A 16,995-nucleotide genomic window follows, 5' to 3' on the forward strand; every position below is an offset into this window, starting at 1 on the left:
TTATTTCCGCACGAAAATCGGCTGTTGCTGCAGACCACTAATTGTGCGAAATTCATACGAAAATTCTTAGATACGATTTTCGAAAGAAAATTCTTTCGAAATTCGAAACGTGTATGGCCGGCATTAGACGTGTTCCTATTGGGAGTATCTCACCAAAGATTACATTTTTGTTGCAGAGGATGCCTGAAATCTGACTTGTATCTTAGGCAGACTTCTAGGAAAATCGGTGAGCCAATCACACAAGCAGGAAATGATGTTTCTGAGGAGTGGTCAATAAACACTCTGTGTACAGAACAACTCCAGGTAGCCATATTGCATTGCATTTTCAGAAAATTACAGCAGCTGCAGACTGAAATAGAAAGGTCATTTTTAAATAACATTCAATTACAATATGACTTGTGTTGAAATTGGATACGCTATATATATATTTTCTCCCCACGGAAATTGAATTACCCTTTAAGCCTGGTACACACAGGCCAAATGTGGGGAGATATTGGTTAAAATAAATAAAAACAAACACAAGCATGCTGGAAAACCAGTAGCCGACCGACTCCCGATCAGTGCTCTCAGCCAATGGCAGAGAGCGCTGATTGGAGTGTTCTGGCGGGGGGGGGGGGGGGGGGTCCCGTATCCCTGGCAGAACACAACAGCTCAGCGGGGGAGATCGCTGCACTAACTTTGCATAGTTAGTACAGCTGTAGCTGACAGTTTTTTTTTTTTCATTCAACCCAGCTCATAGTGTGTACCTGGCTTTATAATTAGCTGATAACACAAACACCTCGGATTTGGAAGTAACAAGCTTCAAAACACCAAAACTCAGTCCAACCAGTCCATTCACTGTGATATCGCAGCTCCCTTCAGTCAGTGAGTGACAAAAGACATGCAGAGTGACAGCTGTACACTTCACTACAAGCACAGGCAACAGACAGGAGCCATCACCTCCGCCGGGAAAACATGGACGCCTGCGCAACAGACAAGGTGAGTAAAACAGTATTAACACTCTTCACAAACAAACACAGCTTCAGTAATCCAGGCCAATCATGCATTTGTAAACAACTGATCCATGCCAATTACTGCCTGTTCACACGGCCGCGACTTGTCATACGTTTTGAGAGTTCAAAGTCTCAAGATGAGTGACACCCCAGAGCCGTTCTAATCAGAGCGACACGAAAGTCCCAGCAACCTCGAAAAAGGTTCCTGCACTAGTTTTGGTGGTCTTCATCACGACTTTCATTGACTTGTGTTAATGAAGTCGCAAGCAAGCCGCAATGAAGTCACGCAGGCTGTCAAAGCCGCCTAGATTGAACCGGCACATAAGGGGTCATCCCAACCAAAACATGTGTTTTTGATTATGATTGGATGAAAGTTACAACCACTGTAATGCTAGATCTAGGGATGCACCCATACCATTTTTTTAAGACCGAGTACCGTACCGATACTTTTTGTCAAGTACTCACCAATACCAAGTACCGATGCCCATTATTAGTGTCCTGTGACAGTAAGCCTGCAAAATGCTACCCATTCAAGTTGCGTTGATGTGGTAATTACAGTGTTAGAATAGATCAGGGATCTTCAGGTCACATGAGGCATTGTAAGGCCGCGTACACACGCGGGGACTGTTCGGCCAACTTTGTCCGCTGAACAGTGTTTCGGCAGACAGTCCGCTCGTGTGTGGGCTTTCAGCGGACAGTTTCAGCGAACAGTCCGCTAAACAAGGTTTTTCGGAAATTCCGAAAAACTGTCCGCTGAAACTTTGTTTCAGCGAACAGTCCCCTCGTGTGTAGGCTTGTTCGTCAAACTAAGTTCCGCGCATGCTCAGAAAGGATTTACACGCCGAAAGTTATAATGCAGTGTATAGGACGTCGTATTTTTCGTCCCGTCGTACGTGCCGTTCACGTCATCGCGCACGGTTTCAGCAAACTGTTCGTTCGTCGTGTGTGGCCGACTGTTTGCTGAAACTGTTTGACGGACAAAGTTGGGCGAACAGTCCCCGCGTGTGTACGCGGCCTAAAACTCCGACATTCACAGACATGACTAGGCATGATGGGAATTGTAGTTCATAAACAACCGGAGGGCCGTAGTTTGAGGACCCTTGGAATAGATGGCGAGGATCCCTCACCACCTGTCAAACGCCTCTGAAAAGTGATCAGAATGTGGAGGTTTTGAAACAAATCTAAAAAAAACGTAGCATTTTGGTAAAATAATACTTTCTAAGATTAGCACCAGACTTTCCTACTGCGAATTTGAGGTCCTGTTTCATGCCCCCCATGTTCTTCACCTTAGCTTCATATTGAAAATACTCTAAATGCCCTGTACACACAGTCGGAAATTCAGACGGAAAATGTCCGCTCGGATTATATTGTCGGAAAATCCGATCGTGTGGGCTCTATCGGACTTTTTCCGACAAAAAAAATCTGATCGGATTTTTTCTGATCGTTTGTAGAGAATTCCGATCGGACAAAGTGCCACGCATGCTCAGATCAAATTACGAGACCAAAGCTATTGGCTATTAGACGCAACGTAGTCCCGTCGCAGCGAACGAACATCATCACGTTCCGAACGATCGGATTTTCCGACAACTTTGTCCGACCGTTTGTATGCAACACCAGTTTCGGAAAAGTCTGTCGGAAAAAATCAGACGGATTTTGTTGTTGGAATGTCCGACCGTGTGTACAAGGGCTTAAACCTTATTCACACCCTTCATGTATTTAAAGATTTCAGTCATGTTTCCCCTTTCCCTTCTTTTCTCAAGACTGTACAGATTAAAATCCCGAAGACTCTCCTGATTGGTTTTATACTTCAGACCTTTCACCATTTTTCTTACTAGTTTCTAAACTCGTGTCTTACCAAGATCTATTTTGAAGTCTCCAGAACTGGACACAGTATTCTAAAAGAGTCCGTCTAACTCTCTTTATGGGGGAACCAGGACCTCCTTCTGGTAATCCCTCAAATTATAACTAAAGATCTATTCTATATGGTGAACTTAGAACCTCCTGCTGATGATACCTTGAGTGATTACAAACGTTCTACGTAAGTAAATCAGGAACCCGTTCCTCCTAGTGATCCTTCAAGTGATCCCTAAATATCTATAATGGGGAATCGGGGCCTCCTTGCTTCTGGTTTTCCCTCAAGTGATCCCCAAATATCTATAATGGGGAATCAGGGCCTCCTTCCTTCTGGTTTTCTCTCAAGTGATCCCCAAATATCTATATAATGGGGAATCAGGGCCTTCTTCCTTCTGGTTTTCCCTCAAGTGATCCCCAAATATCTATAATGGGGAATCAGGGCCTCCTTGCTTCTGGTTTTCCCTCAAGTGATCCCCAAATATCTATATAAATGGGGAATCGGGGCCTCCTTCCTTCTGGTTTTCCCTCAAGTGATCCCCAAATATCTATAATGGGGAATCAGGGCCTCCTTCCTTCTGGTTTTCCCTCAAGTGATCCCCAAATATCTATAATGGGGAATCAGGGCCTCCTTCCTTCTGGTTTTCCCTCAAGTGATCCCCAAATATCTATAATGGGGAATCAGGGCCTCCTTCCTTCTGCTGGTGATCCTTATAGTGATATAGGGGAATCAGAACCACTTTCCTCCAGCTAGTGATCCCTTGAATAATAACAAAAGATCTATATGGTGGAATTAGAACCTCCTACTGGTGATCACTAAAGATCTTTATAGGAGAATCAGGACCTTCTTCCTGCTGCTCTTGACCCTTCTAGAGATAACTAAATCTATCTAGAGGAATCAGGACCACTTTCCTCCAGCTGGTGATCCATCAAATAACTATAGATCTATATGGTGGAAACAAAACCTCCTTCCTCCTGCTGGTGATCCCTTGAGTGATAATTACAAATCTAAATAGAGGAATCAGGACCTCCTACCTCCTGCTGGTGATCTCTGGAGTGATCACTAAATATCTATATAGGGAAGTCAAGAAATCATTCCTCCAGCTGGTGACCCCACTAGTGATAACTAAAGATCTATGGTTGAATTAGAACCTCCTTCTGCCCGCTCTTGATCCCTCTAGTAATAACTAAAGATCTATATATGGGAATTAGTATCTCCTTCATCCTTTTGGTGATTCCTATAGTAATATGTAAGAGCTATATAGAGGATCAGGGCCTCCTTCCTCCTGCTGGTGATGCCTCTAGTGTTGCATCACAGAATTCTGTCTGCTTTCCCAACACCTGGCCACACTGTTTGCTAATTTTTCAGGCATCTGAACAACATCTAATCTTTTTTCTCCGAATGTTCTTCTGTACCTGGAGCAGTGTAAACAAAAAAGTCTAAAATCGACATGACTCTCATACCATTGTGCACCTCGCAAGCTTGGAGACATTGTAAGTTTAAGCAACTGACAAGCCAGCAACTTCAGGTTCAATCCAACCCCCCGACTCCAGCAAAGCAGTCAGATATACAGTATCTCACAAAAGTGAGTACACCCCTCGCATTTTTGTAAATATTTTACTCTATTTTTTCATGTGAACAACACTGAAGAAATTAAACTTTGCTAATGTAGTGAGTGTACAGCTTGTATAACAGTGTAAATTTGCTGCCCCCCCCCCCCCCAAAAAAAAAAATAACTCAACACACACCCCTAAGTGGGTAGGGACCAATGTGAGTGTGCAATGTACAGGGATAGGGACAGTTGTAGACACTCACTCAGGTTGAACTGGATGGACTGGTGTCTTTATTCAACCTAACTAACTATGTAAGTGAAAATGTTCAAATTGGGCCCAACTAGCCATTTTCCCTTCCCGGTGTCATGGGATTCGTTAGTGTTACAAGGTCTCAGGTGTAAATGGGGAGCAGGTGTGTTAAATTTGGTGTTGTCAATCTCACTCTCTCATACTGGTCACTGGAAATTCAACATGTCACCTCATGGCAAAAAACTCTCTGAGGAACTGAAAAAAAGAAGAATTGTTGCTCTAAATAAAGATGGCCTAGGGCAGTGATGGCGAACCTTGGCACCCCAGATGTTTTGGAACTACATTTCCCATGATGCTCATGCACTCTGCAGTGAAGTTAAGCATCATGGGAAATGTAGTTCCAAAACATCTGGGGTGCCAAGGTTCGCCATCACTGGCCTAGGCTATAAGCCAAGACCCTGAAACTGAGATGCAGCACGGTGGCCAAGACCATACTGCGGTTTAACAGGACAGGTTCCACTCAGAACAGGCCTCGCCATGGTCGACCAAAGCAGTTGAGCGCACGTTCTCAGCGTCATATCCAGAGGGTGTCTTTGGGAAATAGACTTATGAGTGCTGCCAGAATTGCAGCAGAGGTTGAAGGGGTGGGGGTTCAGCCTGTCAGTGCTCAGACCATACACTGCATCAAATTGGTCTGCACGGCTGTCGTCTCAGAAGGAAGCCTCTTCTAAAGATGATGCACAAGCAAACAGTTTGCTGAAGACAAGTAGACTAAAAACATGGATTATTGGAACCATGCCCTGTGGTCTGATGAGACCAAGATAAACTTATTTGGTTCAGATGGTGTGAAGCGTGTGTGGCGGCAACCAGGTGAGGAGTACAAAGACAAGAGTGTCTTGCCTACAGTCAAGCATGGTGGTGGGAGTGTCATGGTCTGGGGCTGCATGAGTGCTGCCGGCACTGGGGAGATACAGTTCATTGAGGGAACTATGAATGCCAACATGTACTGTGACATACTGAAGCAGAGCATGATCCCCTCCCTTCAGAGACTGGGCCGTAGGGCAGTATTCCAACATGATAACCACCCCAAACACACCTCCAAGATTACCAATGTTCTGCTAAAGAAGCTGAGGGTAAAGGTGATGGACTGGCCAAGCATGTCTCCACACCTAAACCCTATTGATCATCTGTGGGACATCCTCAAACGGAAGGTGGAGGAGAGCAAGGTCTCTAACATCCACCAGCTACATGATGTCGTCATGGAGGACTCCAGTGGCAACCTGTGAAGCTCTGGTGAACTCCATGCCCAAGACGGTTAAGGCAGTGCTGGAAAATAATGGTGGCAACACAAAATATTGTCACTTTGGGCCCAATTTGGACATTTTCACTTAGGGGTGTACTTACTTTTGTTGCCAGTGGTTTAGACATTAATGGCTGTGTGTTGAGTTATTTTGAGGGGACAGCAAATTGTTATACAAGCTGTACACTCACTACTTTACATTGTAGCAAAGTGTCATTTCCTCAGTGTTGTCACATGAAAAGATAGAATAAAATATTTACAAAAATGTGAGGGGTGTACTCACTTTTATGAGATACTGTAGTAAATAAAATTAAAGGGGGCACGTACTGTTAATATTTGTATGCAAGTCTGCACAATTACATAAACACACCGTGGAATATTCCGATTCTTGCACAAGTCCAACTGTTATACCACATCTCATTCAGACAGCAAACCACAGCACTCTAAAGAAAGCATGGTCAGTGGCCAGCGGACAGCTTAGTACAATCAGTGCAATGCACATGCTCATTATTGTCAGTACTTACTTCCTCTAATCGCTCCTTATTAAGCCCCTGCATCAAAGAAACTTAATCAGAAAACACACAAACTGAATTACAAACAAATCATGGCTGTACAATAAAACAGACCCTATTGGCAGACCATTCATTTGAACAAAAATCTTACTATTAGATTATATGTGCATTTAACCTATATTTATATATATGTTATGTTATTTACCTGTAAAAGTCTTTCTATAGACATCCAAAAGCCCCGAAACTGTTGCCAAGTACCGCCATCATGGATATGATGTCAGCAGACAGAGCTGACACTCGAGTGACATTGTCACCACACCTCAACTTTCCCCTCGGCTCCCTGTATGTCTCCCACCACCACAGACAAGTGCAGGGAGACATGCAGCCAACGCCTGGCACCTTGCACATAGTTCCTGATGAGCCGCACCTCCTATGTCCGAGGTGCCAGGCTATCAGACCCCCGTTCTGTGGCCAGCATGTGAATCCCAGCATGACGTCCACAGGCTTCCTCCCCTCCAGGCGCCAGGGTCTAGGGGGGCAGAGCGTCTTGTTCTTCCTGTGTTGTGCCCCACTGGAAAGATTTGTTTCCTGTTGTCCAGGCAATCTGATGCTAAGCATCATGTTGCCTGGGTTGCAGGATTTCTCCGCCAGCTCAGGTATAACTACCTGGGCTGGAGGGGGGGGGGGGGGGGGCACACACATATCTCCTGATGTCAGCCCCATCTATGCTGTCTGTGCCAGTGAGGACCTAAGACTAAGGTTGGGCCTCCGGGAGTTACACTCTGCCTCCCTTTGTCCAGCTGCCTCCCTGCCGGACCACCTCATCACCCGGGCCCGGGCCACCAGACGTCCTCAGAGTGAGTCTTGGAACCCTCCTGTATATCCCCTTTGCTGTGCCATATTTCCCCCTCCATGGAAGCTTAACCCATTCCTGTGCCACATTTTACCTCCATGGACTGTAACTCTTTGCGGTGCCATATTACCCAGAGGATCATTTCCCATTGCTATGCCTTATTGTTGCCCTAAGGATCACCCTGAGGTTCATTCCCCCTTTGCTGTGTCCTATTGTTTCCCTGTGGATTGTCTCCCTTTGCTATTCCATGGACTGCTAACCCATAGTTACAAAGTTAGTAAGGTTGAATAAAGACACCAGTCCATCCAGTTCAACCTGAGTGTCTACAATTGTCCCTATCCCTGTACATTGCACACTCACATCAGACCCTCAAGGAGCTCACAATCCAAGGTCCCCATTCATATACTAGGGTCAATTTTGGACAGAAGCCAATTAACCTACCAGCATGTCTTTGGAGTGTGGGAGGAAAACGGAGTACCCGGAGGAAACCCACACAGGCACAGGGAGAACATTCAAACTCCAGGCAGGTAGTGTCGTGGTTGGGATTCAAACCAGCAACCCTTCTTACTGCTAGGCGAGAGTGCTAACCCCTACACCACTGTGCTGCCCAACCCGTTGCTGTGCCATATTTCCACTACACAGACTGTTTGTGTAGTGGCATAGTGCTGCGAGGATCATCTCCCCTTGTTGTGCTCTATATCCGCCCCAAGGATCATCTCCCCTTGTTGTGCTCTATTACCACCCTGAAGATCATCTCCCCTTGTTGTGCTCTATTATCTCCCTGAGGATCATCTACCCTTGTTGTGCTCTATTACCGCCCTGAGGATCATCTACCCTTGTTGTGCTCTATTACCGCCCTGAGGATCATCTACCCTTGTTGTGCTCTATTACCGCCCTGAGGATCATCTACCCTTGTTGTGCTCTATTACCGCCCTGAGGATCATCTCCCCTTGTTGTGCTCTATTATCTCCCTGAGGATCATCTACCCTTGTTGTGCTCTATTACCGCCCTGAGGATCATCTACCCTTGTTGTGCTCTATTACCGCCCTGAGGATCATCTACCCTTGTTGTGCTCTATTACCGCCCTGAGGATCATCTCCCCTTGTTGTGCTCTATTACCACCCTGAGGATCATCTCCCCTTGTTGTGCTCTATTATCTCCCTGAGGATCATCTCCCCTTGTTGTGCTCTATTACCACCCTGAGGATCATCTCCCCTTGTTGTGCTCTATATCCGCCCCAAGGATCATCTCCCCTTGTTGTGCTCTATTACCACCCTGAGGATCATCTCCCCTTGTTGTGCTCTATATCCGCCCCAAGGATCATCTCCCCTTGTTGTGCTCTATTACCACCCTGAGGATCATCTCCCCTTGTTGTGCTCTATTACCACCCTGAAGATCATCTCCCCTTGTTGTGCTCTATTACCACCCTGAAGATCATCTCCCCTTGTTGTGCTCTATTATCTCCCTGAGGATCATCTCCCCTTGTTGTGCTCCATTACCGCCCCAAGGATCATCTACCCTTGTTGTGCTCTATTATCTCCCTGAGGATCATCTGCCCTTGTTGTGCTCTATTATCTCCCTGAGGATCATCTCCCCTTGTTGTGCTCTATTATCTCCCTGAGGATCATCTCCCCTTGTTGTGCTCTATTACCACCCTGAGGATCATCTCCCCTTGTTGTGCTCTATTACCACCCTGAGGATCATCTCCCCTTGTTGTGCTCTATTATCTCCCTGAGGATCATCTCCCCTTGTTGTGCTCTATTACCACCCTGAGGATCATCTCCCCTTGTTGTGCTCTATTATCTCCCTGAGGATCATCTCCCCTTGTTGTGCTCTATTACCACCCTGAGGATCATCTCCCCTTGTTGTGCTCTATATCCGCCCCAAGGATCATCTCCCCTTGTTGTGCTCTATTACCACCCTGAAGATCATCTCCCCTTGTTGTGCTCTATTACCACCCTGAAGATCATCTCCCCTTGTTGTGCTCTATTATCTCCCTGAGGATCATCTCCCCTTGTTGTGCTCCATTACCGCCCCAAGGATCATCTACCCTTGTTGTGCTCTATTATCTCCCTGAGGATCATCTCCCCTTGTTGTGCTCTATTATCTCCCTGAGGATCATCTCCCCTTGTTGTGCTCTATTACCACCCTGAAGATCATCTCCCCTTGTTGTGCTCTATTATCTCCCTGAGGATCATCTCCCCTTGTTGTGCTCCATTACCACCCTGAGGATCATCTCCCCTTGTTGTGCTCTATTACCACCCTGAGGATCATCTCCCCTTGTTGTGCTCTATTACCACCCTGAGGATCATCTCCCCTTGTTGTGCTCTATTATCTCCCTGAGGATCATCTACCCTTGTTGTGCTCTATTATCTCCCTGAGGATCATCTCCCCTTGTTGTGCTCTATTATCTCCCTGAGGATCATCTCCCCTTGTTGTGCTCCATTACCGCCCCAAGGATCATCTACCCTTGTTGTGCTCTATTATCTCCCTGAGGATCATCTCCCCTTGTTGTGCTCTATTATCTCCCTGAGGATCATCTCCCCTTGTTGTGCTCTATTACCACCCTGAAGATCATCTCCCCTTGTTGTGCTCTATTATCTCCCTGAGGATCATCTCCCCTTGTTGTGCTCCATTACCACCCTGAGGATCATCTCCCCTTGTTGTGCTCTATTACCACCCTGAGGATCATCTCCCCTTGTTGTGCTCTATTACCACCCTGAGGATCATCTCCCCTTGTTGTGCTCTATTATCTCCCTGAGGATCATCTACCCTTGTTGTGCTCTATTATCTCCCTGAGGATCATCTCCCCTTGTTGTGCTCTATTATCTCCCTGAGGATCATCTCCCCTTGTTGTGCTCCATTACCGCCCCAAGGATCATCTACCCTTGTTGTGCTCTATTATCTCCCTGAGGATCATCTCCCCTTGTTGTGCTCTATTATCTCCCTGAGGATCATCTCCCCTTGTTGTGCTCTATTACCACCCTGAGGATCATCTCCCCTTGTTGTGCTCTATTACCACCCTGAGGATCATCTCCCCTTGTTGTGCTCTATTATCTCCCTGAGGATCATCTCCCCTTGTTGTGCTCTATTACCACCCTGAGGATCATCTCCCCTTGTTGTGCTCTATTATCTCCCTGAGGATCATCTCCCCTTGTTGTGCTCTATTACCACCCTGAGGATCATCTCCCCTTGTTGTGCTCTATATCCGCCCCAAGGATCATCTCCCCTTGTTGTGCTCTATTACCACCCTGAAGATCATCTCCCCTTGTTGTGCTCTATTATCTCCCTGAGGATCATCTCCCCTTGTTGTGCTCTATTACCACCCTGAGGATCATCTCCCCTTGTTGTGCTCTATTACCACCCTGAAGATCATCTCCCCTTGTTGTGCTCTATTATCTCCCTGAGGATCATCTCCCCTTGTTGTGCTCCATTACCGCCCCAAGGATCATCTACCCTTGTTGTGCTCTATTATCTCCCTGAGGATCATCTCCCCTTGTTGTGCTCTATTATCTCCCTGAGGATCATCTCCCCTTGTTGTGCTCTATTACCACCCTGAAGATCATCTCCCCTTGTTGTGCTCTATTATCTCCCTGAGGATCATCTCCCCTTGTTGTGCTCCATTACCACCCTGAGGATCATCTCCCCTTGTTGTGCTCTATTACCACCCTGAGGATCATCTCCCCTTGTTGTGCTCTATTACCACCCTGAGGATCATCTCCCCTTGTTGTGCTCTATTATCTCCCTGAGGATCATCTCCCCTTGTTGTGCTCTATTACCACCCTGAGGATCATCTCCCCTTGTTGTGCTCTATTATCTCCCTGAGGATCATCTCCCCTTGTTGTGCTCTATTACCACCCTGAGGATCATCTCCCCTTGTTGTGCTCTATTATCTCCCTGAGGATCATCTCCACTTGTTGTGCTCTATTATCTCCCTGAGGATCATCTCCCCTTGTTGTGCTCTATTACCACCCTGAGGATCATCTCCCCTTGTTGTGCTCTATATCCGCCCCAAGGATCATCTCCCCTTGTTGTGCTCTATTACCACCCTGAAGATCATCTCCCCTTGTTGTGCTCTATTATCTCCCTGAGGATCATCTCCCCTTGTTGTGCTCCATTACCGCCCTGAGGATCATCTCCCCTTGTTGTGCTCTATTACCGCCCTGAGGATCATCTCCCCTTGTTGTGCTCTATTACCACCCTGAGGATCATCTTCCCTTGTTGTGCTCTATTACCGCCCTGAGGATCATCTTCCCTTGTTGTGCTCTATTACCACCCTGAGGATCATCTCCCCTTGTTGTGCTCTATTACCGCCCTGAGGATCATCTTCCCTTGTTGTGCTCTATTACCACCCTGAGGATCATCTCCCCTTGTTGTGCTCTATTACCGCCCTGAGGATCATCTTCCCTTGTTGTGCTCTTTTACCGCCCTGAGGATCATCTCCCCTTGTTGTGCTCTATTATCTCCCTGAGGATCATCTTCCCTTGTTGTGCTCTTTTACCGCCCTGAGGATCATCTCCTTTTGCAATCCCATACAGCTACTCCATGCACTGTTAATCCAGGGTGTGCCATATTGCTATTCCATGGACTGTCCATCTGTGCTGTGAGATAGATAGATAGATAGATAGATAGATAGATATATATATATAATCTCTATCTGCCTCTGTTTGCCTTTAGTTTGTCAGACAATATACAAAATAGTAAAATAATCAGTAGCAAGGGGGAGGAGTGGGGGAGCTGGGTCAGCATACAGATTAGACACTTCCAGAAGAGGAGAGGACTATGATGTGCAAAGAGGGAAGGCCGGCGCTGGACAATGGACTCTTTCTGGAGTAGTAATCTGCTTTAGAAAGTCCAAACGCACATCACAAGTGAATACAAATTTATGGAAAACCCTGACAGTTTTGCATTTAAAATACTTGATTTAAAGTGAAAAACAAGCAGAGGTTTGTAGCTGCTACATATCTTTGCTACAAGAGTGGCAATGGGACAATGGGTTCAATTCACAAAGCTTGCGATACGGGTATCCTGTTACTAATTTGCATAAATGATAGCATGCGGTAAACCAACTTCAATAAAATAAAATAAAAAATAAAAACAACACATAACGATTATGCTGTATTTACCCCCCCCCCCCAAAAAAAATCTGACGGTAAATACCGCATAAAAAGCATGCAAGTCAAATTCACAAAACGGACTAGAGCGTTAAAAAGCATGCGATATTTACCACCAGGGTTATGCTGGCGGTATTACATGCAGTAATTGTCAAAAAAACAGCCCCCAGGCTGTTTTGTGACAAATAGCTGGTTGCCAAGCAGCAGGCCGGGAACCCGGCTGCCGCGTCCCTAGCAACCGATGACTCATCAGCTGTCAGCGGGCTTGCCTGCTCACAGCTGATTGTAAAGAAAAAGCAGACAATTAGAAATTATGAAACCAGATGGCCACGCCCCATGGCTATGTAAGAAATAGGCAGCGGGAGCCGACAGCATGGAGGCAGCCAGCATTGGAGGAAGACCGCGTTCTTTAATTTTTAGCAGGCAGTAGATGAAAAAGACATCAAAACGGAGAGAGAAGAAACACCGGGAGAGAGAAGAAACACCGGGAGGGAGAAGAAACACCAGAGGGAGAAGACATGATTTTTAATAAAGGACTTGTCAAAAACCGTCTCTTGTGTTTTGTAACAATACACTTCTTTTTTTTTTTTGGTGAATAGGTAGGGGTTCCCCATACTCAGATTCCTATAAGCCCCCCGTATGCAGATTCCCACAACAACCACCCAGGGTTGTCAGGGAGAGGCACTTGTCTCCATCAACATGGGACAAGGTGCTTTGGGGTGGCGGGGCAGAGCCCCCCCTTGCCCTACAGCTCCCACCTCCCCATGTTGAGGGCATGGGGTCTGGTATGGTTGGGGGGTGGGGGGTGGGGGGCGCACCTGCTCGCCCCCCCCCCTCCCCTTCCTTACTTGCCAGACTGCATGCTCAAATAACGGTCTGGTATGGATTCAGGAAGGGTTACCATGCTGTTTTCATTTTAAATTTTGGCATGGGGTTCCCCTTAAAATCGAGGGCCTGGTATGGACTGGGGACCCCATGTTTTTTTTTTTTTTTTTTTTTTTAATTGGCTGTTTTTTTTTTTTTTTACAATCAGCTGTGAGCAGGATAGCACGCTGACAGCTGATGAGTCATCAGTTGTTAAGGACAAGGCAGCCGGCTTTCCAGGCCGCTCCTTAGCAACCAGCTCAATGCGGTACCGCTTCTTAGTGAATTGAACACTTGCGCAATTGTTAACACATTCGGTATTCTACCCTATAGAATTAGCTGTTATTTAATTCTTACTGAATCAACACCAATTACCTTATGTTTCAGAGCACAAACCCCTGTACCCTGATCAGGAAATAGCCATGGCAGGCAATCATGGCCAATGGCACATGGGTTTGTTTACAAAACAAAGCCACCCTTCTGGCAATCACACTAGAATAATCCAAAAAGCGGGGCCACCGTCATTAGGACAGCAGAATTATCTGCATCATTATATTGTGAATTCAAGGATGCCAAATGGTGTCCACTTGGGGGGGGGGGGGGGGGGGGGGGACAAAATGATGCCCTGGGCTGTATTGCCTGTCTTTCAAGATGAACGATGATGGACATCAGTCAACAGAAGACTGAGGACATCTTGTGGAAGAGAAGAGATACTGCATGGGACAGAACCAAGGAAAAGGCAAGTATTCCAGCTGTTGGAATTGTTTTTTTTTTTATTCCTCCTTGGGGATATTAAAAAAATTATAATAATAATTACTCCAAAAGTTGGATAGTAATATGCATTCTTTAAAAAAAAAAAAGAGAGAGAGCGCCCATTTGTGACACTTGAAGTCCAACTCCTGGAAATTTTAAATTGATCCCTTGCAGTGAGTCTGCGCACACTGCAAGGGTTAATTGTATTGGTCCCAAAACGTACTTACCTGATCCTCTGCACTGATGGACTGGTCCCCTCAGTGTCTTCTACCCCATACTACACAGGTCTGGGTGCTGACATCATCAAGGCCAATGCAGTGCCAGCCTTCCCTTCCCCTGCCCCCACAGTCCAGCACTGGCAGTCCTCTTCAGTGCAATCTGACACTGCCATTCTGCCCATTTCCTGTGGGCTCAGCATATTAATTACACCCCCCCCCCCCCTTCAATGAGTGTGTCATCACCCAGGCTGGGCTCACAGTACTTCAAGACTGAATGTCACTCACATGTCATTACATGACCACGACTCTGTCCTGGAAGAATATCTGTCCCACACCAGAAGGGGGAGAAATAGCTGCAGTGTCATCATAGGAACGCTAAGACGACTTTAATATAAAATGTTATATATGGGGAGGAGGCTTCAGGTGGTGGTGGTGGTGGAGGAAGAGGAGGAAGAGGAAGAGGTGGTGGAGGTAGAGGTAGAGGGAAGAGGTGGTGGTGGAGGTAGAGGTAGAGGGAAGAGGTGGTGGTGGAGGTAGAGGTAGAGGGAAGAGGTGGTGGTGGAAGTAGAGGTAGAGGGAAGAGGTGGTGGTGGAAGTAGAGGTAGAGGGAAGAGGTGGTGGTGGAAGTAGAGGTAGAGGGAAGAGGTGGTGGTGGAAGTAGAGGTAGAGGGAAGAGGTGGTGGTGGAAGTAGAGGTAGAGGGAAGAGGTGGTGGTGGAAGTAGAGGTAGAGGGAAGAGGTGGTGGTGGAGGTAGAGGTAGCGGTAGCGGTAGAGGTGGTGGTGGAGGTAGACGTAGAGGAGGAGGTGGTGGTGGCGATAGAGGAGGAGGTGGTGGTGGCGATAGAGGAGGAGGTGGTGGTGGCGATAGAGGAGGAGGTGGTGGTGGCGATAGAGGAGGAGGTGGTGGTGGCGATAGAGGAGGAGGTGGTGGTGGCGATAGAGGAGGAGGTGGTGGTGGCGAGAGGAGGAGGTGGTGGTGGCGATAGAGGAAGAGGTGGTGGTGGAGATAGAGGAAGAGGTGGTGGTGGAGATAGAGGAAGAGGTGGTGGTGGTGGTGGAGGAAGAGGTGGAGATAGAGGAAGAGGTGGTGGTGGAGGTGGAGATAGAGGAAGAGGTGGTGGTGGAGGTAGAGGAAGAGGTGGTGGTGGTGGTGGAGGTAAAGGAAGAGGTGATGGTGGAGGTAGAGGAAGAGGTGGTGGTGGAGGTATAGGTACAGGAAAAGGTGGTGGTGGTGGTGGTAGAGGCTAGCGGTAGATGCACAAGTGGTGGAGGTAGAGGAAGAGGTGGTGGTGGAGGTGGAGGAAGGGGTGGTGGTGGAGGTGGAGGAAGGGGTGGTGGTGGTAGAGGTAAAGGAAGAGGTGGTGGTGGAGGTAAATAGGTAGTGGTGGTGGAGGTAAAGGAAGAGGTGGTGGTGGTGGAGGTAAATAGGTAGTGGTGGTGGAGGTAGAGGAAGAGGTGGTGGTGGTGGAGGTAAATAGGTAGTGGTGGTGGAGGTAAAGGAAGAGGTGGTGGTGGTGGAGGTAGAGGAAGAGGTGGTGGTGGTGGAGGTAAAGGGAGAGGTGGTGGAGGTAAATAGGTAGTGGTGGTGGTGGTAAATAGGTAGTGGTGGTGGAGGTAAAGGAAGAGGTGGTGGAGGTAAAGGAAGAGGTGGTGGAGGTAAAGGAAGAGGTGGTGGTGGTGGAGGTAAAGGAAGAGGTGGTGGTGGTGGAGGTAAAGGAAGAGGTGGTGGTGGTGGAGGTAAAGGAAGAGGTGGTGGAGGTAAAGGAAGAGGTGGTGGTGGTGGAGGTAAAGGAAGAGGTGGTGGTGGTGGAGGTAAAGGAAGAGGTGGTGGTGGTGGAGGTAAAGGAAGAGGTGATGGTGGTGGAGGTAAAGGAAGAGGTGGTGGTGGTGGAGGTAAAGGAAGAGGTGGTGGTGGTGGAGGTAAAGGAAGAGGTGGTGGTGGCGGAGGTAGAGGAAGAGGTGGTGGTGGAGGTAGAGGAAGAGGTGGTGGTGGAGGTAGAGGAAGAGGTGGTGGTGGTGGTGGTAGAGGGTAGCGGTAGATGCACAAGTGGTGGAGGTAGAGGAAGAGGTGGTGGTGGAGATAGAGGAAGAGGTGGTGGTGGAGGTGGAGATAGAGGAAGAGGTGGTGGTGGTGGAGGTAAAGGAAGAGGTGGTGGTGGTGGATGTAAAGGAAGAGGTGGTGGTGGTGGTGGAGGTAAAGGAGGAGGTGGTGGTGGTGGAGGTAAAGGAGGAGGTGGTGGTGGTAAAGGAAGAGGTGGTGGTGGAGGTAAAGGAAGAGGTGGTGGTGGAGGTAAAGGAAGAGGTGGTGGTGGAGGTAAAGGAAGAGGTGGGTGGTGGAGAGGTGGTGAGAGGTGGAGGAAGAGGTGGGTGGTGGAGGTAGAGGAAGAGGTGGTGGTGGAGGTAGAGGAAGAGGTGGTGGTGGAGGTAGAGGAAGAGGTGGTGGTGGAGGTAGAGGTACAGGAAAAGGTGGTGGTGGTAGAGGGTAGCGGTAGATGCACAAGTGGTGGAGGTAGAGGAAGAGGTGGTGGTGGAGATAGAGGAAGAGGTGGTGGTGGAGGTGGAGATAGAGGAAGAGGTGGTGGTGGAGGTAAAGGAAGAGGTGGTGGTGGTGGAGGTAAAGGAAGAGGTGGTGGTGGTGGAGGTAAAGGAGGAGGTGGTGGTGGTGGTGGAGGTAAAGGAGGAGGTGGTGGTGGTGGAGGTAAAGGAGGAGGTGGTGGTGGTAAAGGAAGAGGTGG

The 16,995-nt window shown here is 47.7% G+C and overlaps 1 protein-coding gene across 2 annotated transcripts in view; it reads right to left on the reverse strand.

The window, feature by feature from the left end:
• PIK3C3 (phosphatidylinositol 3-kinase catalytic subunit type 3) overlaps positions 1–16,995 on the reverse strand; it is a 352,843-nt gene that overhangs the window by 313,271 nt on the left and 22,577 nt on the right. The window contains exon 5 of one of the 2 annotated variants that reach the window (XM_077463087.1): positions 6,471–6,497. The exons of the other annotated variant lie outside the window; for it this stretch is intronic. Within the exon in view, the coding sequence (XP_077319213.1) occupies positions 6,471–6,497 (27 nt within the window). The remainder of the gene's footprint in view (positions 1–6,470; positions 6,498–16,995) is intronic. 2 annotated transcript variants of the gene reach the window in all.

Source organism: Lithobates pipiens, unplaced genomic scaffold (genome assembly GCF_037356315.1).
Source record: "Lithobates pipiens isolate NorthernLeopardFrog02 unplaced genomic scaffold, aLitPip1_a1.2 Scaffold_3, whole genome shotgun sequence".
Taxonomy (NCBI): domain Eukaryota; kingdom Metazoa; phylum Chordata; class Amphibia; order Anura; family Ranidae; genus Lithobates; species Lithobates pipiens.